The 22058-nt window shown below is 39.7% G+C and overlaps 1 protein-coding gene and 1 long non-coding RNA gene across 16 annotated transcripts in view; one reads left to right on the top strand and one right to left on the bottom strand.

The window, feature by feature from the left end:
- LOC311046528 (H-2 class II histocompatibility antigen, E-S beta chain-like) overlaps nucleotides 1–22058 on the top strand; it is a 184012-nt gene that overhangs the window by 4054 nt on the left and 157900 nt on the right. For 5 of the 15 annotated variants that reach the window (XM_084058890.1, XM_084058895.1, XM_084058891.1 and 2 more), the window contains 9 exons: nucleotides 599–697; nucleotides 775–858; nucleotides 5228–5485; nucleotides 6294–6566; nucleotides 7060–7279; nucleotides 7983–8050; nucleotides 8880–8993; nucleotides 9171–9227; nucleotides 10488–11789. In XM_084058890.1, coding sequence (XP_083915016.1) covers nucleotides 792–858; nucleotides 5228–5485; nucleotides 6294–6566; nucleotides 7060–7279; nucleotides 7983–8050; nucleotides 8880–8993; nucleotides 9171–9208 — 1038 coding nt within the window. In that variant the 5' untranslated portion in view covers nucleotides 599–697; nucleotides 775–791 and the 3' untranslated portion in view covers nucleotides 9209–9227; nucleotides 10488–11789. Of the gene's footprint in view, nucleotides 1–598; nucleotides 698–774; nucleotides 859–5227; nucleotides 5486–6293; nucleotides 6567–7059; nucleotides 7280–7982; nucleotides 8051–8879; nucleotides 8994–9170; nucleotides 9228–10487; nucleotides 11795–22058 lie in introns of those variants that run through there. The other 10 variants (XM_084058892.1, XM_084058893.1, XM_084058897.1 and 7 more) reach the window with 5 other exon arrangements.
- Nucleotides 18187–19655, bottom strand: LOC311046720. Its single transcript, XR_014600920.1, has 3 exons — nucleotides 19553–19655; nucleotides 18655–18741; nucleotides 18187–18252 (listed from the first exon to the last, which is right to left on the bottom strand). It is a non-coding gene; the product is annotated as an uncharacterized lncRNA (long non-coding RNA).

The raw sequence follows: 22058 nt of genomic DNA on the forward strand, positions 1-22058 counted from the left end.
CTCTGAATTATGACCATATGAAGTGTTAAACACTGTGTCTATTATTCATTTACTTGTAATAAAGTGTAACTCTGTAACGCTGTGTAACACTACTGTAGTTCCTCCATACTGTAAGTGTGACATTCAGTTTGTTTGGTGTCATCATGTTGTACACAGAGTTAAATGAGGACACATTTCACATCATGTGTAAATGTACACAGAGTTAAATGAGGACACATTTCACATCATGTGTAAATGTACACAGAGTTAAATGAGGACACATTTCACATCATGTGTAAATGTACACAGAGTTAAATGAGGACACATTTCACATCATGTGTAAATGTATTCAGACAAATACTCCAACCAATGACAATATTTACTTTATTAATATTTAAAATATTGTATCACTTCAATCTGAAGTGATGAACTTTAACCTTTAACCTCCAATCATGTCTCATCTGAAAGCTTTTAATTAATACTTACTCGTAAACTTATAATTACTTTATAAACATATTTCTGTCTTTCTTTATTTTTCTGTCTTTCTGTCTTTATTTCTTTATTTCATTCTAACATTGTTTTTCTTAAAAATTACCAACCATCGTCTTCCCGGAAACAGATGATGTAACATCATATCTTTAATCTGATTGGCTGATTTGTCGAAACTACAGAACGAGTCCTGCTTCATTCTCTTTCGGACTCCAGAACTTCTCTTTCAGTAAACATCTGTTTATTCTCATCTGTTTATTCTGATTTGTTTATTCTGATCTGTTTATTTTCATCTATTAAATTCAGTTCAGTTCTGATCAGTGATGATGAAGATTACAGCCACCCTCCTCATCCTCTCCTCTGTACTTCATGTCAAAGCGATCCCAGGAAGTAAGTACATTATATTTATGTTATTGTATTAAAGATACTCTTATTATATAAAATATGCATTCATAGATGTACTCTTGTACATATATAATACATGTGTATTTATTTTTATATTATTAAAAACATATGGTTTTACATACTTTAACTTTTGATAAATGAAATATATATTGTTATTAATATAAATAAACGTTATGTCTGTTGATTATATACTGAATAACATACTGTTATATTTATATATCAAATATACATACAGTTTATTCATAGTGTTATTATTTATAATACCATTGGTAAGCGGTAGCTCAGCCTCAAGGCCCGAACCAACAGGCTTTGGATCAATTATTTTACACACATGCTGATTCTAATCTTTCATTATATTAAATGATCAGTGATGTACATTTACTCAAGTACTGTACTTAAGTACAATTTTGAGGTATTTTTACTTTACTGGAGTACTTCCAATTTTCTGTATTTTAACTTCTACTCCACTACATTTCAGAGGCAAATATTATATACTGCTCAAAAAAATAAAGGGAACACTTTGATCCCTTAATTCTTTTGAGTTTTTTCATGAACTGTGTACATACTGCTAAACTCAAAAGAATTAAGGGATCAAAGTGTTATCTTTATTTTTTTGAGCAGTGTACTTTTACTCCACTATTTGAAAACTTTAGTTACTAGTTACTTTTTAGATTTTGATTACAAAACATACACTTCAGCCCTACATACATTTAGACCATTAGGAAATAGCAGATCTACAAGCTCACAATGAGACACATTGTGAGCTTGTAGATCTGCTATTTTCAAAAGATTTGTATACATTTGAAAACTTGTGAAATGGGACATTCTGCATAATGATTACTTACTACTTTTGGTACTTTAAGTACATTTTGACACCAGTACTTTTGTACTTTTACTCGGAAAGACGCCGCCATATTTAAATCTTTCAGTAAATTCTGTGACATGCATAGCCTCACCCAAATGATAAAAAATATCACAAGGGTAGCCACCACTTCTCAGACCATCATTGACCTCATTTTGACATCAGACCAGTCGAGGATTCCTTTAAGTGGGGTCATTGAGTTCAGTCTAAGCGACCATAACATCATTTTCTGCACGCGTAAGTTTCACAGATCTGTAGTTGATTGTCATAGCACGGTCAGCTGCAAGGCTATGAAAACTTACTCATCAGAAGCTCTCACAACAGCTCTTGAGAAAATGGATTGGTCAAATGTACTCAGTGGCTCCTCGGCTGGGGTGCAATACGTTAGTCCGACAGCGCATTCCTCCGACAGCGCAGTGCTCCGACATTAAACAGTAAACCCGAACCAAACCCGCCCAAGAAGGTGGTGAGAGTCAGAGCCCGTACACAACCCTGGATGAATGGAGACATCCTAAATGCCATCAAACTCAGAAACAAAATGTACTCTGAGTTCAGGAAATGCAAAAATGTGCAAATACTTTCAACGAAATGTAGTAAACAAATTGGTCAAAACTGCCAAAAAGAATTTCTTAAATGAAAGCATTGAGGCAAACAAAAGCCACCCACAAAAGCTGTGGGAAGCGCTACAGAAATTGGGCTGCAACAACAAAATTCAAACCAAATCTACAAACATCTGCATTATTTCAAGTGGCGTGCTCATTACCGACAAGCAAGCGGTAGCAAACTGTTTTAACAGCTTTTTTTTACCACCATTGCAACCCAGTTGGTAAGCAAACTTCCTCAGCATTCAGGTTTGTATGGCTCTGACCACATCCATGCTCACTATGACAAATTGGGGGCTAAAAAAAGACTCCTTCTCATTCAAACCAGTAAATGCTGATGATGTGCAGAAAAAACTATTCGCCCACCAGCCAAACAAGGCCACCGGCCTTGACAATATCCCCACCAGATTCCTCAGAGACGCAGCTACTGCTATTGCCCCCATAGTAGCCCAAATCACAAACCTATCCATCAGCCAGTGTCACGTCGCACAGGATTTCAAGTTGGCAAGAGTAATCCCTCTGCATAAAAAAGGAAGCAAATTAGAACCATGCAACTATAGGCCTGTTTCCATCCTTTGTTCCATCTCAAAGGTTGTAGAGCGATTAATTCAAGAACAAATCAACAGCTACCTCAGCGAGCATAAACTGTTGTTTGAATTCCAATCGGGCTTCAGAACCTCCCATTCCACTGACACATGCCTTCTGTATTTGACCGACTACATCAAACGTGAGGTAGACGCGGGCAAATACTGCGGCATGGTCATGTTGGACCTCCAAAAAGCGTTCGACACTGTAAACCATTCAATTTTACTTGATAGGCTGAGGGCGATTGGTTTTGACTGCACATCAATAAACTGGATGAGATCTTACCTGGAGGGAAGAGAACAAGTGGTTGACATCAACGGAACCATGTCCTCATCCCTCCCGGTGAGCTGTGGGGTTCCTCAGGGCAGCATTCTAGGGCCGTTACTGTTCATTCTATACATTAACGACATGAATGCTGCCTGTAACTGCAAATTGTTCCTATTCGCTGATGACTCGGCACTCCTGATCTCGGGAGAGGACAAGTTGCAAGTTGAGGAGGCGCTCAGCTCCGAACTCTAAAAAATCCGTACTTGGCTTACCGATAACAAACTGTCACTACACCTTGGGAAAACTGAATCCATTCTCTTTGGGACCAAACATTTCCTCAGACAGATGGATGTAAATGATTTCAAGGTCAAAGTCGATGACACAATTATCTCTAGCAAAGAAGAGATTACCTATTTGGGTTGTAATCTTGACAAATACCTGTCAGGTGAAAGCATGGGGACAAAGGCAAAGGAGTAAACCAGAGAACTAGGGGTGTGCCGATATATCGTCCCACGATATATCGCGATACGTTTTCGTGACAATATGTATCGTTTTGGGGGAAAAAAATATCGTTTTGAAAAAAAAAAAAACAGCCCCGAGGTGAAAAGGGTGACAACATGTTGTTGTTTTTTCGGGTCAGGTGTCACACTATTGCCCTATTTGGATTGAAAACGGCTATTGTAGCTGAAAAGCTACAAGTTTGCATGTCTGAATAATGAAAAAACAGAATTATTTGTTTGCATTTACTTTTTTCCTCCCCCATATATTTTCATAATAAAAAAGTGTGTATCGTATCGAAGTTGTGAGCCAAATATCGAATATATCGTTTGGTGAAATTAGTGTATCGGCACACCCCTACAGAGAACCAAATATATGGGCAGAGTTTCCTCTTTTGTCAACCCTCAGGCCCTCAGGACCCTCTCAGGGGCCCTGATTCAACCACTTTTTGACTATGCTTGCACCTCCTGGTACTCCAACACCTCAGTGTCACTGAAGACTAAGCTTCAAACCTCCCAAAACAAACTGATTCGGCTACTCCTCGGATTGGGGCCCATGACCCACCTTTCTCCCACCCATTTTGCCAGCCTAGGCTGGCTCAGGGTGGAAGACAGGGTTAAACAACAACAAAAAAACGATATGCCCACTATTCCCGCTTATCTGAGTAAATACCTCCAAAAGGTTAGCGTCACCCACAGTCACAATACCAGAGGGAGCGTTAACAACAATTTGGTACCACCCACCCATAAAACAAACATGGGAAAATTGTCCTTCTACAAAACTGCCACCCAGGATTGGAATAGTCTAACCCCATCCCTCAAAGAATGCAGTTCGCTGGGCTCATTTAAAAGAGCCTTAAAAAATCACCTTTCAGGAGGCCAAAAGAGGAGGTAGTATCCCCCCCCATGTTCATGTACATATATCTTTTCCCCCTTTTATATGTTTTTGTTGTACATAGTGTTCTTTTTTTTGGGCTGTTTTTTCTTTTTGTAATGATATTCGAACTGTGATGCCACTATATATGTATATGAATTGAATACCAAGGCCCTCATTGGAAACAAGTCCGCAAGGACTTTTATGAACGGACCTGTTAGACAAAGTATTTTAAATGTAACTGTGCTGTTTTTCATTTGTTTTGCCTAATAAAATATTCAATCAATCAAAGTAAATTAAAAATTCTGGTCTTGTAACAGAGTATTTCTACATTGCAGTATTGATACTTTTACTTAAGTAAAACATTAGTACTCTTTCCACCACTGTATATTATATTACATTATATAATATAATGTTATGTTCACATCCTGAAATAAATCATTATGAATCTGTTTCATAATATTATAAAAACATTTTAATCTGTTGAATAAAATGTTTGACAGGAAGATACTTCTAATATTCACCTTTAGAACCAAACATGACTGTTTAACATGATGATGATGATGATGATGATGATGATGATGATGATGATGATGATGAAGATCATCATGATGATGATGATGAAGATTGTTATTTGTATTTAATGTCATCTTTGTTTTATTTCCAGTGTTCCATGAGCACATTCTACTCCTTGGCTGTTCAGACACAGTTAAAGACTCATATAAAGAGGTCATGATGTCACTGGATGGTGAAGTGTTGTACTATGCAGACTACAACAAAGGGAAGGTGGTGGAGCCTCAGCCTCCGTTTGTAGATCATATGACCTTGGGGACAGGAGGTTATGCAATGGCTGTGGATAAGCAGCAGTACTGCAAAGCCCAGCTGGACACCATTCTCACTGCCTTGAAGAAACCACCAGTGAAAGGTACATGAATACTATGAACACAATAGTTATTAACTAAAACTGTTGAATATATTTAACATGAATGAAAATGTTTAACCCATTCAATCCGGGAACACATATCTGTCATTTTAGATTTCTTTGGGTGTTCAAAGATAGCAGATCTACAAGCTCATAGCGCGGCACCGAGTGCTGCGCTATGAGCTTGTATATCTGCTATCTTTGAAAAAAAAAACATGAAAAAAGTTTGAGAACCACAGATATTATAGCAACATACGTCCTTTTTTTTTAATGTTAGGATTTAAAAGACATTTGTAGAATCCCCAGAAGCAAAGATTTGAGTTACAAATGTTTGCTTTAAAAAAATATATATCCAAAGATTTGGACTTTACTTTCTTTATTTGGATTTTCAATTAAAATACATGAATCATGTCAAATCCAGTTAAAACAGTTACCATCAAAATAAAACATATCAAAATCTATTCATATTGTGAGGCATTTCTCTGTTATCCTGGAAATACATGATGGGGTCTGACAGACAGACAGACAGACAGACAGACAGACAGACAGACAGACAGACAGACAGACAGACAGACAGACAGAGTCCTTGTTTACTCAGCCACTGTAGCAAACTGGATAAATAGTGAAACATTACTTGTATTTAAGATATTGAAAACATTTTAATGGCAGATTTCACATCCTGAACCTATTTTAGACTTTATGTAGTGACATACAATATTTGGCCAATAGGGGGCAGGTTAGCCTAGTGTTGATATTATACAGATGATAATAAAACTGAACATTAATGACATTTTGAATTGTCTATTTCCAGATGGATATGTGTACTATGAGGCTGCCCGCTGTGTGTTTAACTCCAGTGAGCTGAAGGACATACAGTTCATATACTCAATGAATTTCGATGGTGATGAGCTGAACAGGTGGGACAGTAGAGTAGATCAGTGGGTTGGATACACTGAGTTTGGTGTGAAGTACGCAGAGCGCTTCAATAAAGATCCTACAGAACTGGCTTATAGGAGAGCAGCACGAGAGGCATTCTGCAAAGCCAACACTGAGATCTACTACTCCTCTGTTCTGAACAAGAGAGGTGAGCTGATCTCAGAGCAGCACTCAACACTCATCACCTCATAAACTATAACATGACATCATAATAAATCATTCTATCATTCTATTCAAAGCAGATATAAAAGCTCATAGCGGGCACCGAGTGCCGTGTTATGAGCTTGTAGATCTGCTATTTTTGAAAAATCTTGAAAATTATAATAAATATATTTTTAAAGTGAACATTTGTAACTCCAATCTTTGCTTCTGGGGGTCCCTGGAACAACATTTTTGACAAATGTTCGCTTTAAAAATACATATCTTTAAAGATTTGCACACATTTTCATGATTTTGAAAAACATTGCAGATCTACAAGCTCATAGCGTGTCACTCGGTGCCGCACTATGAGCTATTATGGTATATACAATAATAATAATAACAATAATAATAATAATAATAATAATAATAATAATAATAATAATAATAAGGGTAATAATAATAATAATAATAATAATAATAATCATCATCATCTTTTTTAGGAGTGGAGCCCAAAGTGAGACTGAAGTCAGAGACTCCCCCTGGTCGTGGTAAACACAGTCACATGCTGAGGTGCAGCAGCTACGACTTCTATCCTAAAGTGATCCTGGTGACCTGGTGGAGAGGTCAAGAACCTTTGACCTCTGGTCTGTCCTCTACCGATGAGCTGTCTGATGGAGACTGGTACTACCAGTACCACTCCTACCTGGAGTACACACCCAGGTACACACCTAACAGACACCTATACATAGAAATACACACCTAATAGACACCTCTACTGGTACTACCAGTACCACTCGTGAGCGAGCTATACATGAATGCACACACAGGAATACGATATAATGTGCGTATCTCGTTACTAAGTTTCTTCTGCCTCTTGCCTTCCTATTTTTTCTGCAATGGGGAGGGAATAGTGGAATACACAATAAACACTAGAGCGGAGGAGAGCCCACGCATTCAACTTAAGGATGCACGCATGTCATGATTATTTTAGGCAGAGAAAATGTAAGTATGAGCTATCTTATTGCCTATAACGGTCTAATGCTATGGTGCCTAATTGTGGTTGTGTTTTTAATCTTACATTTAAATAAAATAGTCTAGTTATTATATTATGATGACCCTGTGGTGCCCCCCTCTGCACCACGGTCCCCTCTCTGCACCGCGGTGCCTCCTCTGCAACGCGGTGGCCCCTCTGCACCGTGGTGCCTCCTCAACGCGGTGCCCCCTCTTCACCGCGGTGCCCCCCCTCGGCACCGTGGTGTCTCACACACTGTGCGTAGATACTGATCATCCTCCTCAGAAAACATTATGTGCTTTTTGAGGAGGATCATTAGCAGAAAAACATAGGTGTGTGTGTGTGTGTGTGTGTGTGTGTGTGTGTGTGTGTGTGTGTGTGTGTGTGTGTGTGTGTGTGTGTGTGATACAGATCAGGAGAGAAGATCACATGCATGGTGGAACATCCCAGCCTGACCGCGCCTATCAAGATGGACTGGGGTCAGTTACTGTAATCTACTGTAATCTACGGTAATGTAATCTGTTACAATACACTCTGTTTTAAGGATTCAAGAATTATTCTCTATTTGTACCTGAAGGTACATTTGTTTTGCAGAAAGGAAAACAGCACTAAAAAATATATATATATATATATATATATATATATACAAATACATGAAAACATCCTAAAAAAAGAATAGGACGGTTATGACAGGACCCTCACCTACTTAGAGCTTTAGTGTCTTGTCTATATGAGGTACATCATCTTCGTTTACTAATGGCTACAGGTACAAAGACATTAATATATCACACTTCAGCTTATACGTATAAGTTGGGTCAAGTCATCTAAAATATTTATTTTGGTTTGGATTTATTTAGCGCTCAGAAGGGCATGTCACACCAGCTGACAAACTCCTCAAGGACTGGACTCATTATTACTGAACAGACTCACAATGACTGTGTTGTCTGTTTAAATATGGTTCTGTTTTCATGTTTACAGTACTTTGGTACAAGTTCATGTACATAATGTAAAGTAAGTGGGTGAGAGAACACAGCCTTGTGGTGTGCCTGTAGAAGAGCCATCCTAAACTCCTCTATGTGTTCTATAGGTGAATTATATAGGGTTGAGACTCTGTCTTTAACGAGCTTCTCTAAAGTTTTCATTGTGAGAGAGAAGTTACAGCCTGAAGTCATTCAGACCTTTATGGTTTCTACCTTTAGGAACAGCAGTGATTAATGGCTGCTTCCACATGTTCGCCACCTGTACTAATATAATATAATATAATATAATATAATATAATATAATATAATATAATATTTTTATTGTCAGATGACTCCATGCCAGAGTCAGTGAAGAACAAGGTGGCCATGGGAGCATCAGGTCTGGTTCTGGGTCTGGTCTTGTTTCTGTCGGGATTCATCTACTACCAGTGGAAGAAACAAGGTGATTAGCATGTTTAATTAACATGTTTAATCAACATGTTTAATTACAACCCTAATATTGTTGTGTTGTTGTGTTATTGTGTGTACATTTATGCATTTTATGGAGAAATACACACAATACAGTACATAGGATTTATTTGTGTGTGGGTATTAACTGTCTCTCTTCTTCTTCTATCAGGTCCTATTCTGGTGCCGACAACCAATGAGAATCTTTAGACTCCTCCCACACACCCAGGTTCACTTCCTCTTTCTTTTTACTATTTTTTTTATGTATAAAAGTGTATAAAAATATAACACATGAACAAAACAACGTGCTGGTGTAAGAAGTGAAACAACTAGCATGGTAAACCATCCCGGTCGCATGAATTCGCATTACCATGTGTCTTCTGCTTCATTGATTATAATAATTAATCTCATAATCAAATTAAATAATCCAATGATTTGTTGTAGCAGACAACACTGATGACAATGTGATCAGATGGGGCGGGGGCTGTAGTTTGGACCACTCATCATCAATCAAATAAACATGTTTTACATGACGCAGGAGTTTAAATCCCACAGTCTGAGAGGACGTTCAGGTGCAGGAGTTTAGATCCCCAGCCTAAGAGGACGTTCAGGTGCAGGGGTTTAGATCCCATAGTCTGAAAGGACGTTCAGGTGATTAGGAAGCTTTTGAAAGGAAGAGACGTGCTGGACGCCGGGGATGCGCCACAAACCTCGCACCGGAAGTTCAAGAAATACATTGCAGTGAATAGAGCGGGCTGGACCAGCTCATGAACAAACATTATATCTGAACGATTGCGACAGTACATCATTTTATTGAGGCATCTAAACAGCGGCAGGTATTGTTTCTTTCTCTGAGGTATCGCGAGATTTGGTTGCCAGACAGGACTTTGGCCGTTCAAAAACATACTTTGTGCTCTTTAGATACCACTATAAAATGACACAGTGTACACATCGAAAAGCAACACAGCAGAAAACAATGTGTGATATGTCTTCTTTTATGTTCTTGAGCAGAGTATTTTATAAAGGTCTCAATCGTTCAGAATGTTTGTTCATAAGCTGTCCAGTCGGCTCTCATAGACTCCAATGATTCAGTACTTTGAACACACTGAGCATTCCATCACTAGCAGTTCTACCAACTGAGCTGCCCTTCCTACTAAGAATGATACACTATTGAGAAAGTATTGGTCAAATGTTGTTTGAATGGACTGAGTTGTTTCTACTTTGATGGTTACTGTAGTTGCAGGGAGGGTGCTCGGAGGTTAGGTTTTTAACTAGTTTACTATTAACTTGTTCATGATCTATTAACTATTAATAAAATAGTTTTAAATCATTACATCATTAACCGACTGTTAACAAACATTTAACAAGTTATGAATAACACATTAAATAATAATTTATGAATGATTCATTTACTATTATAAGGGAAGGTTATTCTAAAGTGTTAACATGTTTACACAGTTACATTCTGATTCTTATTGTCTTTTCACAGAACACCTGGGTGTGTTTTCAGAGAAGCAGAGAGTCATTGCTGCCCCCTGGTGGAGAGACGAGGACATACATGTGTGTCCATTCAGCTTTTAAATACTCATAACAGCAGCACAATGATGACATCATCAACCGTTTTCACAAAAGTGTCCTTTAAACAATTAAACATGCTAATTGGCTAGCCAACGCTAACAATCATTAGTGTGCGGACTCTGTCTTTTCCCGGTGTTTCGCCCAGGTTGACATGGTTTTGAGGTGAGGTTAAGGTTAGGTTTATGCATAGTGTTTGCGAGGTTAAAGGTCAGGGTTTAGGGCCACCTGGGCGAAACAACAAATGAAGAGGGAATCCCAAATAGTGTGGGCGGTTCGTCAAATTACTTTCTATAGTTTCTGTTGTCAGAAAACACAAACATTATATTTCAGTTCTACACTATATTGAAACATTAAATAAATGATCACATACACAATCAGAGTTCTTCATAACATTAATATTATTATCCATCTGAATGGAAGTCAGTCAGCCATGTTTGTGAAAAAAGGTTTCATTATTTTTTATAATTGACCTTAAGTCATTTATTATGTAATCTTTTATAATGTGCGATAATTAATGTGTTACGATCATTATGACATCACTATTTCCCTGTGATGGGTGGACCTGGACCTTCTAGGGTGGTCTGAGCTGATGGGTGGACCTGGTCCCTCTAGGGTGGTCTGAGGTGATGTGTGGACCTAGACCTTATAGGGTGGTCTGAGGTGATGGATGGACCTAGACCTTCTAGGGTGGTCTGAGGTGATGGGTGGACCTAGACCCTCTAGGGTGGTCTGAGGTGATGGGTGGACCTAGACTCTCTAGGGTGGTCTGAGGTGATGGGGGGACCCGGGTCCACCCAAAATAGACAATTGTGGCCACCACAGTCTAGGAAATTAATGGTAAAGACTGATGACATGCAATCATTTATATTAAGTAATGATTTATATGTAATCATGTATATGTAATCATGAGCAGGGGAGCAGATCTCAACTTAGGAGGGAACCACAAACAAGGAATCTTCTCATCAATAATATCACCAACATAGAGCTAACACTAGGATTTTAAACTAACTAATAATGTTCACAATGATTACAGTTTGTCTGAAATTTGGAATAAAAGACAAAACACCAACAAAACAACAACTGCCACTGATGATCAGGACACACGGGTGGCAAAAACAAAATCTTCAAAAAGTATTGTGTTTACTGTATGTGCAAATGATTTCAAAAGTTTAATCAGCTTTTATTAAATATAGGTTTTAAAGTATATAAAAAAATACTTTATTGGAGGAACATGTCAGACATGTCCCCTCCTTCCCCCCTGGGATCTGCACCCCTGATCATGAATGGTTTGAAGTTAAGATGTGAGATATTTTCTTTAATTTGCTTGGTTTGAATAGCTTGTCACAATATCAATAAAGGAATAAGTAACATAATTGGGCCTCATGTTTTCATAAATTTCACTCGTACAGTATTTTCTCTTAACTGTCTGTTAAGAAAAAATACAAGAGAAGCCAACATCCACATTCACCAAATGTGTTTTTCCCCAGGTGTGCTGAACGATGAGTCCTTTCCATGTCGTACCTGAAGGCAGCGTTCAAGATCATTGTCTTTACTGAACTCTCCTATACTTGAATACAACGTTTTATGTTGAAATAATTGTCCTCTTAATACATGCCGTACGCTGCATCTCTAGTAAAGGCTTGATACTTAGTTGAGCGTGGTGTCACAGACCCGAAAATGGCAGATCTACAAGCTCAAAACTAGTGGTGCACAATAAGTATCGGCCCGATAATTATCGGTCCGATATCAGGAATTATGACGTCATCCCGATAAAACATAACATTAATTATAGCTCCGATAATATATAATATTTGTTTTGTCAGCTGTGATATGCATGGATTATCTCGGTTAGACACGGTTGTGTGGAGAAGTACAACTCTCTCGGTTAGACACCGTTGTGTGGAGAAGTATATCACACTCTCGCATACCGTTGCTGCAATCCCCGGCCAGTCGCCCCAAAACACACTCGCCCCGGGACCAATCCGGCGACCTCGGAACGTCCGTCTCTGCTGAAAAAATGGGGGCAACTATGTTTTGGGGCGAGGCTTCCGGTTACTAACACGAGCCGTAAAAACGAAAATGAAACATATATCTAGTTTCTGCAAATCCCTGATGCACATTGCAAGCTTGACAACTTTGGGATGCATGTCCCGCGGTCTCACCAGGTCATGCACTTAGTTCGTGTTGCTGTCAAATCTAGATATTAAAACTTGTGTCAGGTATGTTTATAACACCACCAGTCAGTCAATCAATGCAATTTGAAATGTGAGTTCGCTAATCGCTACCCACGAGTAGTGAGTTAGTTACGATTAGGAAGGAGGGAAGGAAGGGGGCGAGGACGGCCCGGGAGGGTGATTATCTCGCAGCACCATTATTTATTATTTTATTATCTTGTAAAAAGGCAGTGTCTGTAAAAAAAAGAGAAGTTGGATAGGTGTGTTTTGCCTGTGTAGTGGAACGCAGTGAGCTGGGATTGAACCCGAGGCTCCCACTCGCCAGTCCGACGTGTTACCAGTCATGCCAATAGGGCTGAGCCCTACACACACACAGCTGAGCCCTACACACACGCACACGCGAGCACACGCACACACACACACACACACACACACACACACACACACACACACACACACACACACACACACACACACACACACACACACACACACACACACACGCCTATCTATGAGTTTCAAGGCAAACAACACACAACCCACAAATTGCAACATGCAAACATGAACAAGTGAACTCACTTCAGTGACGCATGACCCAGGCCGGCTGAGACTCCAGGACAGAGGGCTCTCCAGTGGAGTTGTTACTGCTGCTGCTGCCAAGCAAAACTGAAGGACAGGTAGGGTATATATACCAGGCCACTAATGAGTTGTGAGTGAAGACAGGTGTGATTGGTGATGAGTGAGAGCAGGTGAGAGGGGTGGATCCAATCCATGGGAAAGGTTGCTGACTAGATGAGTCTTTTCTACACCCAACCTAACCTCAGTAAAACAACACCTACACCTAACCTCAAGAAACACTATTTGTAAAACTAAGAATTCCAAATGATGATAACCTCAACACATTGTTGGGGACAGGGATCAAATAAGCGACCTATGGACTCACATGCTACCTCTCTTCTCATTGAGCTAGAGATATGGCCTCCCTGATGGTGTCTGTTAATATCTATACGTTTTTCCGTCCGTTATGAACCAAGCCTCTGTTTCGCTAACTACTCTAGATCACTGGTTCACAAAACATTTACCAATAAAGATTTTTTTTGTCTCCTCAGAATGAAAACTAGTGAAAATAGTCGATCTACAAGCTCACAACGCGTTGCTATCTGAAAAGTTGTAGATCGGCTATTTTCACAAGAAAGTATGTCATACATACATACAACATGTATGACATACAACTACTCACAACTACTCTCAAAAAAGCATTTCATGTAATTTTTTAAAAATTGCACATGTCTTAATTAACAGGGTCATGTTTTGTACAATGCAATTTAAATGTAACCTGCATTGAGTGGGGTTTGAACCGGTGACCTTCAGAAAAGGCTAACACTTTACTGATTGAGCTATTCGATCCACAACCTTAGTCAGTGAGAAAGGAGAATCCAAGAAGCCAGGCCTCTACAATATCCATGGCCACAGACAGGAATCGAACACTCAACCTTCAAACTCACAGGCGGTCTAGTGATTGAGCTAAGGCTTCATGGTGTCTGTTGAAGATCATAGACTCTTGCCTTCTGGCATGAAAGGAGCCCCTGTATCACTAACACTAAGATCAGTGGTTCACAAAGCATTTACCAATAGAGAAATGTGATGTCTCCTCGGTACCAAAAACTAGTGAAAGTAGCCAATCTACAAGCTCACAAAGTGTTGCTATCCAAAAAGTTGTGAGATTGTAGATCGGCTATTTTCACAATAAAGTACGACATACATTGAAAATAACAACTCTCAAATAAGCATTTCATGTTATCTTTAACAATTGCACATGTATTTATTGATACAGTCATGTTGTGTGGAATGCAATTGAAATGAATGTCTGCATGAGGTGGGACTTGAACCTGCGACCCTGTGGTTGCAAGGCCGATGGTTAAGCAATCAGCCATTGGACCAACAGACCTGAACCGGTGAAAAAGGAGCTCAAACAGATGACAGTTTCACGCAAATTGCTCAAAAATCCTGGGTTTAAATGTTTTTCAAACTGCTCAAAATTATGGACAATCTAAGGGCAGAGCTTACTGGTCAAAGTGATAGATGTGTTCTTCATGAGTCAAGGCACATGTGTAAGCAAGTTTCATGGCTGTCGGCCAAACGAGGCATGACTTTTGCCTGTTTAAAGTTTGCATTTTCAAAAAAGTGCTATAGCGCCCCCTTTGGCCAATTGGAGTAAGATTGGTTTTAGTGATATTTGGAATGACCCTCTACATTACTGTAAAGTTTGAGAGTTTTCACTTAGAAAAGATCCACGTACACCAATCTGTCGGTATAGGTCCAAAGTTCATGTTTAGAAAGTTTCGTGCAGATTGCTCAAAAATCCCAGGAGGAGTTTGATATTAACTGCTTTTCATATAATTTAAAATGGTGGGAGATCTAAAGGTCAGAGGACAAAAGTCAGAACTTGAAAGTTGTTCGGCATGAGGAGACTCATGTGTGTATCGAAGTTTCATGTCTGTAGGTCAAACAGGGCATGAGTTCTACCTGTTCAAAGTTGGCATTTTTAATTGATTGCTATAGCGCCATCCTTTGGCCAATGGTTTTGAGTTTCGGGCCTTGGCCATTTAGCATAGCCCTCTACCACAAAGTTTCGTAAAAAGTGACCACAAAAAAAAAGGAAGTGTAGCGATACAAAGAGGTTTCGAGCCTATAGGCCTCGAACCCTCAATTAAGTTACAACAGGTTGTCCATCTTTTTTTCCCCCTTTTTTCCCCATCTCACCCGTCTGTCATTAAGATTCCTCGCCGCTCTCTGTAACTTGAGGTGGTGGTGTGTTTCTTCTGAAAGACTGCAGCTTCTCCTTGTAGTTTGCGGTCCTTGGGCGAGGTGCTCGCGTCTCCCCACGTCGGGTGTTCTTCTGCCATGTCAGTAGTTGAATTCTCTCCATTAGCGTCTCCGGGGTTTGGATCACGGTGACAGGGAAACCTCTTCTCGCCATGTCCTGCGTCGCCTCCATCGCCGTGTCATAGGTCTTGGTTCCCTCTTTGTAATCCAGGTGGGCGGGGTGGAGGGTCTTGAATTTTACCTTCTGATCTTTCAGTACCTTGCGTACCTCCGTACATTCTCAGCGCTTTTGGAGGATGCGTGGGGGGTGGTCATTATCCAAATTAATTTGATGATCTTGCCACGTGAATCCTTTCTTTTGCCACGCCGTTTGGAGCACCTTTTATTTCGTTTTTTAAGTTTTAAGCTGAGATATTTGACCACAATGGATCTTGGTTGCGCCTCTGCCGGTGGTTTGGGGCCCAGGGAACGATGTTATCTCTGAAGCTGTAGAGGCTCTGTGTCCGGCAGCTCCAAACCGACTTGTAGTAGTTTCTCCACAAATTCGTTCATTGATGTGGCCTCATCTTCCACCCCCTCCGGAACGCTAAACACCCGTACATTTTCACGTCTGGAGCGACTTTCTTGGTCGAGTATATTAGCGTTGAATTGAGCTAATAGCTTTAGCATTAACATTTCCGACGTGACATCCTCCGTGTTCTGGATCCTTTCCTCCGCCTTTGTAATTCGGTCCTCTGCTACGTCCATTCTTTTGTTCGTTTTCTGTATTTCATCTCCAATGTCTTCAAGTTGCTTTTTGTTAACTCGCCTGAACTCCTGTATTTCTTTAAGGATTGTAGCCAAGCTTGTATTCTCAGACTGGGCCGTGCCATGTTCAGGAGAGCTGCTGTGGCTTTCTTCATTTTCGTCGTGTTTGTTCAGATTTCTGTTGGATTTTCTGGGCAGAGTTTTGTTACCAGCCATTTCTGCCCCTCTCTCGATGTTTTAGATAGACGTTTGACTAACAATTTTGCAGTTTATGGGGCTTTCTGTTGATTTCTTATCGGGAGCGCCTTTATTATGCTGTCATCCTGTTGGCGTCACAACCGGAACTCGATTTGATGTAATTCTATAATTTCTAGGACTAACTTAACTGAAAATCCTCTTTTATGATTTCCAGGCATTAACGACGGTCATAAGGTATATAATAACAGAGTAATATCCATTTCATACAGTACAATTACCACAAATTATACTTTTATTCTGACTTTAATTATTACCCAGGGCCACAACACTGTCTTTTGGCCGCAGTCCGTCAACAATCTCCTCTCTCTTCAGGCTCCAGAAGTCTTTGATTGTGTTAACACAATATTGGTCCTGGACTTTGAAGAAAGCGGAGCTGTTGACCATCTGCATGTTCATGAATTTGAACAACAGAGCCACCTTTGTGTAATTGTTGCCGGAGAGGAGGATTTTGGACGACAGGAGGAAGTCACCTGCCTGCATCCCATACTTCAATGTAGGCTGAGAACACCATCTCCACACAGGATGACCAAAAGCACATGTCTGAGAAGTAGACATGTAATAGAAAGCACAATAGTTGTCATTGACATTTTTGTGTAACACATAAAAAGCCATTTAACGATTATATTTAGAAATACCTACCCACTCAATGATGGCAGCAGTGCCTCTGGATTTCACATGGACTCCAAATGGTCTGGGTACCCCACACTCTTTCAATGTCTCAGGGTCCTTTGCTGTGCAAGTGGGAACAGGCAGCTGAAGACATTTTGCCAGATGTTCGAGACATCCATGGTAGGCTATGGATGCTGGATGGCGAATGATGTCTTCTGCACTTGAGACGCAAATCTTTTCTGGGAGTGGAGATTCCTCCTCCAGGAACTGAGTCTCTTCCTCCGTCTCTTCATCGGCCTCTTCCTGTACAACATCATGCACTGTCTCCTCCATGGTGATGGTGTCGAACTGCATGATGTTGACGTTCGACTGTAGAGCACCGCCAGTCCTTTAGGAATGAAATCTGCCATGAAAAAACAAACAATATAACAACTACAAAAAGTGCTCCTCGGAGCACAGGTCTCCGCCAGGTCAGCTAGGCTATTATGGCCTCCTGGTGGCGCTATAATAGGCCAATGTGAAAAGGGTGCCATTTCTCCTTAGGCCTTGTACGACAGTCGGACACTGCATTCATGATTTGAGGCATTTTGTTATAAACATTTGTTTCGCTAAATTAGACCTGCTGGTGGCCCTATAACAGGCCAATGTTAAAAGGCCGAAAGACAATTACGTCACAGTTATAGGATAGCATACGAACTTACCGAACATACAAAGGGGCCAAATAGTCTTCATCGTCACTGTCATCTGGCTCAGTGGACACGTCCTCCTCCTCCTCCTCCTCGTCCTCCTCCTCAGATGATCCAGACTCTGGCTCACTCTCTCCAGGCTCTGTGTCCAACACACACCAAGACTCATCATCTTCCTCCTCCTCCTCCCAGTCAATGCTATGGAAGGAGTTCAGAAAGTATTATTCAGACTACAGAATACTCAGAGAATGAACAATATGACAAGCTACAAATGAAGACAAAATGAAAATGGTATTGCATAGCAGCTTACGTTGCGTTTCTTATGTCGTTGAACTCCTCCACGTCGATGGCACCAACGCTATAGTCCAATGACTTCCTACAATAAGAAAATACACATTACTACAGAACTAATGTTGATGCTAGCAATATAAAATGCATTTGATAAATATGTCAGAGTTTGTCAATTCAATGAATCCTCAACGGTTTTATTTGTCAATAGGTTCAGTGAAACATTTCTACAATTTATTCCACCATTGGTTGTGCATAACAATAAAGACATATCAATATAAAATAATAATCTACAGTGAGGCGTGAACAAATATAAGTTATCGTCTTAGACAGACAGGTAATAAGTTGTCAATTAGCAGCAGTTCCAAATGAAAAAGATGTCCTTATACATGTATTGCTTATACATACAGTATACCCTTAGCCTCACATTACAAAGTCTGTTCCTACGATTGTCCATCATAATAATGTTTGCCCTGCTCAATGGCTCTACCTTGCGGCCGAGGTCACAGGTGTGTCCGTGCTACTAAAGCCCAGGTTGAGGTTCTGAACGCCTTCCTCTGGCAGAAAGTCATCAACTCTGTAATGAAGGCAAAATGCTTTTAGAAAATGATCTGAGGCCATTGCTATAGGAGGAAACTGTTCTCTTGTAGATTGTATTATTGTGGGCTTGCTGCTAAGTGAGCACACTATAGGGATTCTCACAATTTATTCTAGTAGCTTAGGAGGAAAATGTACATCTAATCTAAATCTACATTCCTTCCTGTCTCAAGTTTTGTGTAGTGATGTCACTGGTGAGAAGACATGTCGTCATCAGGTGCCAACATTGGGGGAGATAGCTAGCTTGCTATACATTGTGAGAAGAACTACTGTATAGCGGGATCGCGGCAGCTTAGCAGCGAGCCCACTATCTCCTGATGGTGGGCTGTGAGCCCACAGTGTTTCTTCAGGAACAATATTTTCTAGTTATTATTGTCTATTGTAGATCGGCTGTTAACTATCCTACTGTATATGTAAACCCTAAAGCATACTGCTGTTACTACAGTGAAGCATACTGCTGTTACATACTGCTGTTACTACAGTTACTACATAAATATATGTCAAAGGACTGGATGTGAGAAGTGAAAAGCTTAGTTGATAAGTGGTTTGATAGTTAGAATTACCACTCTTATTTATCATACCTTACATTACATTATCATACATTATAGTGACATGAAGCGTTTTTCCAAGGCAATGGTAAGCTAGTGAAGCCAGTTACTGACTATATAAGTAAGACAGGCCAACATGGCTTGCATCTGGCATCCACCATAATGCATTCATAACACTTCTATTTCAGTAGGCAATGTATCAAAGAAAATAACAGCAGTAGTAATTCATGCATGTTCACTCACCGGTCAGACAATGAGCCACCATATATGCTGGACACAGGGGGAGGGGGGGCGGGAGGTGTACGGAGCCGCTTTCTGGGCGTCGATGTTGACGAATCCTCGTCATTCATGTAACTAAAACAACACAGATATATTGTAACGTTATTCGTGGGCCATAGGATTCATTCCCCCCCCGTGTAATACGTGTATACAATAGAAGCCAAGTGGCTAAGCATAACAAGAGAAGCTAACTTTAGCGTTCAACTTATTTAGTGTACATGGTGGACTATACTTCCTCCCCCTAAAAAGTAAGTTACGTGCAAAGTCACACATTCTAGGCATATGCACCACAAGACTAGCATTCTAATGTATATTACACGGTGGACTACACTTCAAATAAAGTAGGTAGGCTACTGCCGACTTCCAAGTCAAGACACTACACAATGAACACATAAGCATCACGTGAAGCTTGTTATTGTTAGCATAGTAAGCATATAGCCCTGAAACATGACTGTCATGGTGACGAGTCCCCCTGGTTTATAGCGGTGTTCGATTTTTTTTACATTGCCAACTCTCACATGTACATAAACGTTCAGATTTCAAATATAAAGTGCTTACCCCCGAGCCACGGATGTTACAAAGCGATCCGGGCCGCGATAATTACCCGCATCTCCCGTATTGTTCAATAAAAAAGCATTTTAATCCCATCGCCGGCCATTTCCTTTTTTTTGGGTAATGTATCAGAGTGCACTACCCCTACCAACCATTAGTGTCGCATGGTTGAACGTATCGGGAGACAATTTGGAGAAAATGGCCGGCGATCGTTTTAAAATGTTTTTTATGTTTTTTAAGTATAACTGGAGCTCAAGAGTTTCAGATATGATGTAGACTCAGATTGAAACGTATAACATATAGGTTATCCCAGTCTGAATGGGTTAAAACAGCCACATCAGACAGATGGGTCCAAGATGGATAACAGATCACTAAGAAAGAAGCTGTATATAATAAAACTATATTTATACTTTGACGATGCACAAAGGTCACAATGTGTCACAATACAACACTGAGTTTGTAGATCAGCTACTTTTTAATAGCTAAAGTATTATAGGAAACTAACTATGGTTTTACTGTGCTTGACTGACCGGCCAACTGGCCTGACCTCCATAGTGAATCTATGTTGTATTGTCAACAGGAAGATGAGAGACACCAGACAAGCTAAAGAATGCTATCAAAGCTAACCTGGGCTCCCATAATACTCAGCAGTACCACAGGCTGATCACCTCCTTGCCCAGTGAGACTGTGTTGCCATGCCATAACACATTGATAATAATCATCAAGATAAAAATATATATTTTCTTTCAACTTTTACATGATTTTTAGAAGGATCTACATATACTTACAGCAATTATTGCACTGTCCACCTGTCGTGAGACATTGTTAGCTTTGACTATTTTTTTGGCCCACTCTGGGCCATACTTAAGAACTTTTGCAGCCACTGCTGGTTTGGACTGGAGTGAAAAACAGGTTCCACAGGAGATCCTCCTGGCCTCCATATCAGCTCGGCATTTGGGACATGTTTTTGTCTTTGGCCGTGTCATTTTTGGAACTGTTGAGACAAAGAAAATAACCAGAATTTTACACAATGTGTTTATTCACAATAATTTCAAAAATGTACAGAAGGAACCAAATACACTCTTATGGCTGTGGCACTGTAAATGTTTAATGTCAAGGACACCAAATTATATTCATTTGCTATTCAGAAATAGCAGATCTTCAAGCTCATGTTGCATAGCAATGTGTTGTGAGCTTTTAGATCAGCTATTTAAAATAAAACCCTACAATAAAATTGGGTAAAGTGTTAATTCTCATTAAGTTAAAAACTTTTAATCCCTATCTGGATTTTGGGTAGTTCAAAACCGAAAAAACAGGATTGGGAGCACTCTGATATCTGATCAGATCAGGAAAACCTACTCAAATTGTAATTTGGATCAAAACAAAAAACATATGATTGGGATCAGTTTGATTAGAAAATAATAATAAATAGAATAAAATAAATTCTGTTATTTGATTTGCTCGTATAGCGTGCAACACCTACAGTACCATCAGCTCCCAGTACTTAACAGGTTGCAGAACTATATGGCTGCACAAAACAAAACACTTTGTATGACAATGGGACTTAACTAGAAAGCAGGCTGTGTAGAACCAATGGTGGAAAAAAGTACTCAAATGTTTTAATTAAAAAAATATGTAAGTGAAAGTCCGGCATTCAAAAGATTTACAACTATTTTCAGAATGATGTAGCTTTCAAGTTTCAATCTATTTTCTTCACCATGTTGACAAAAGCTACATCAATACATCTTCAACAGCACACAAAATGAGTTGAGTACAGTTGGTATTCATAAAGAATTATTCACGTGCATCCATTTGTAGCAGTTCTGTGTTTCATTCAATGACTCTGAGTCAAATAGAAGTGTAGCTACTTATTTTGTAAGATAGCTTTAATAAAGAATAACTTAGTAGAATAGAGTGC

This window comes from Gymnoscopelus microlampas (genome assembly GCF_963454915.1).
Source record: "Gymnoscopelus microlampas genome assembly, chromosome: 6".
Taxonomy (NCBI): domain Eukaryota; kingdom Metazoa; phylum Chordata; class Actinopteri; order Myctophiformes; family Myctophidae; genus Gymnoscopelus; species Gymnoscopelus microlampas.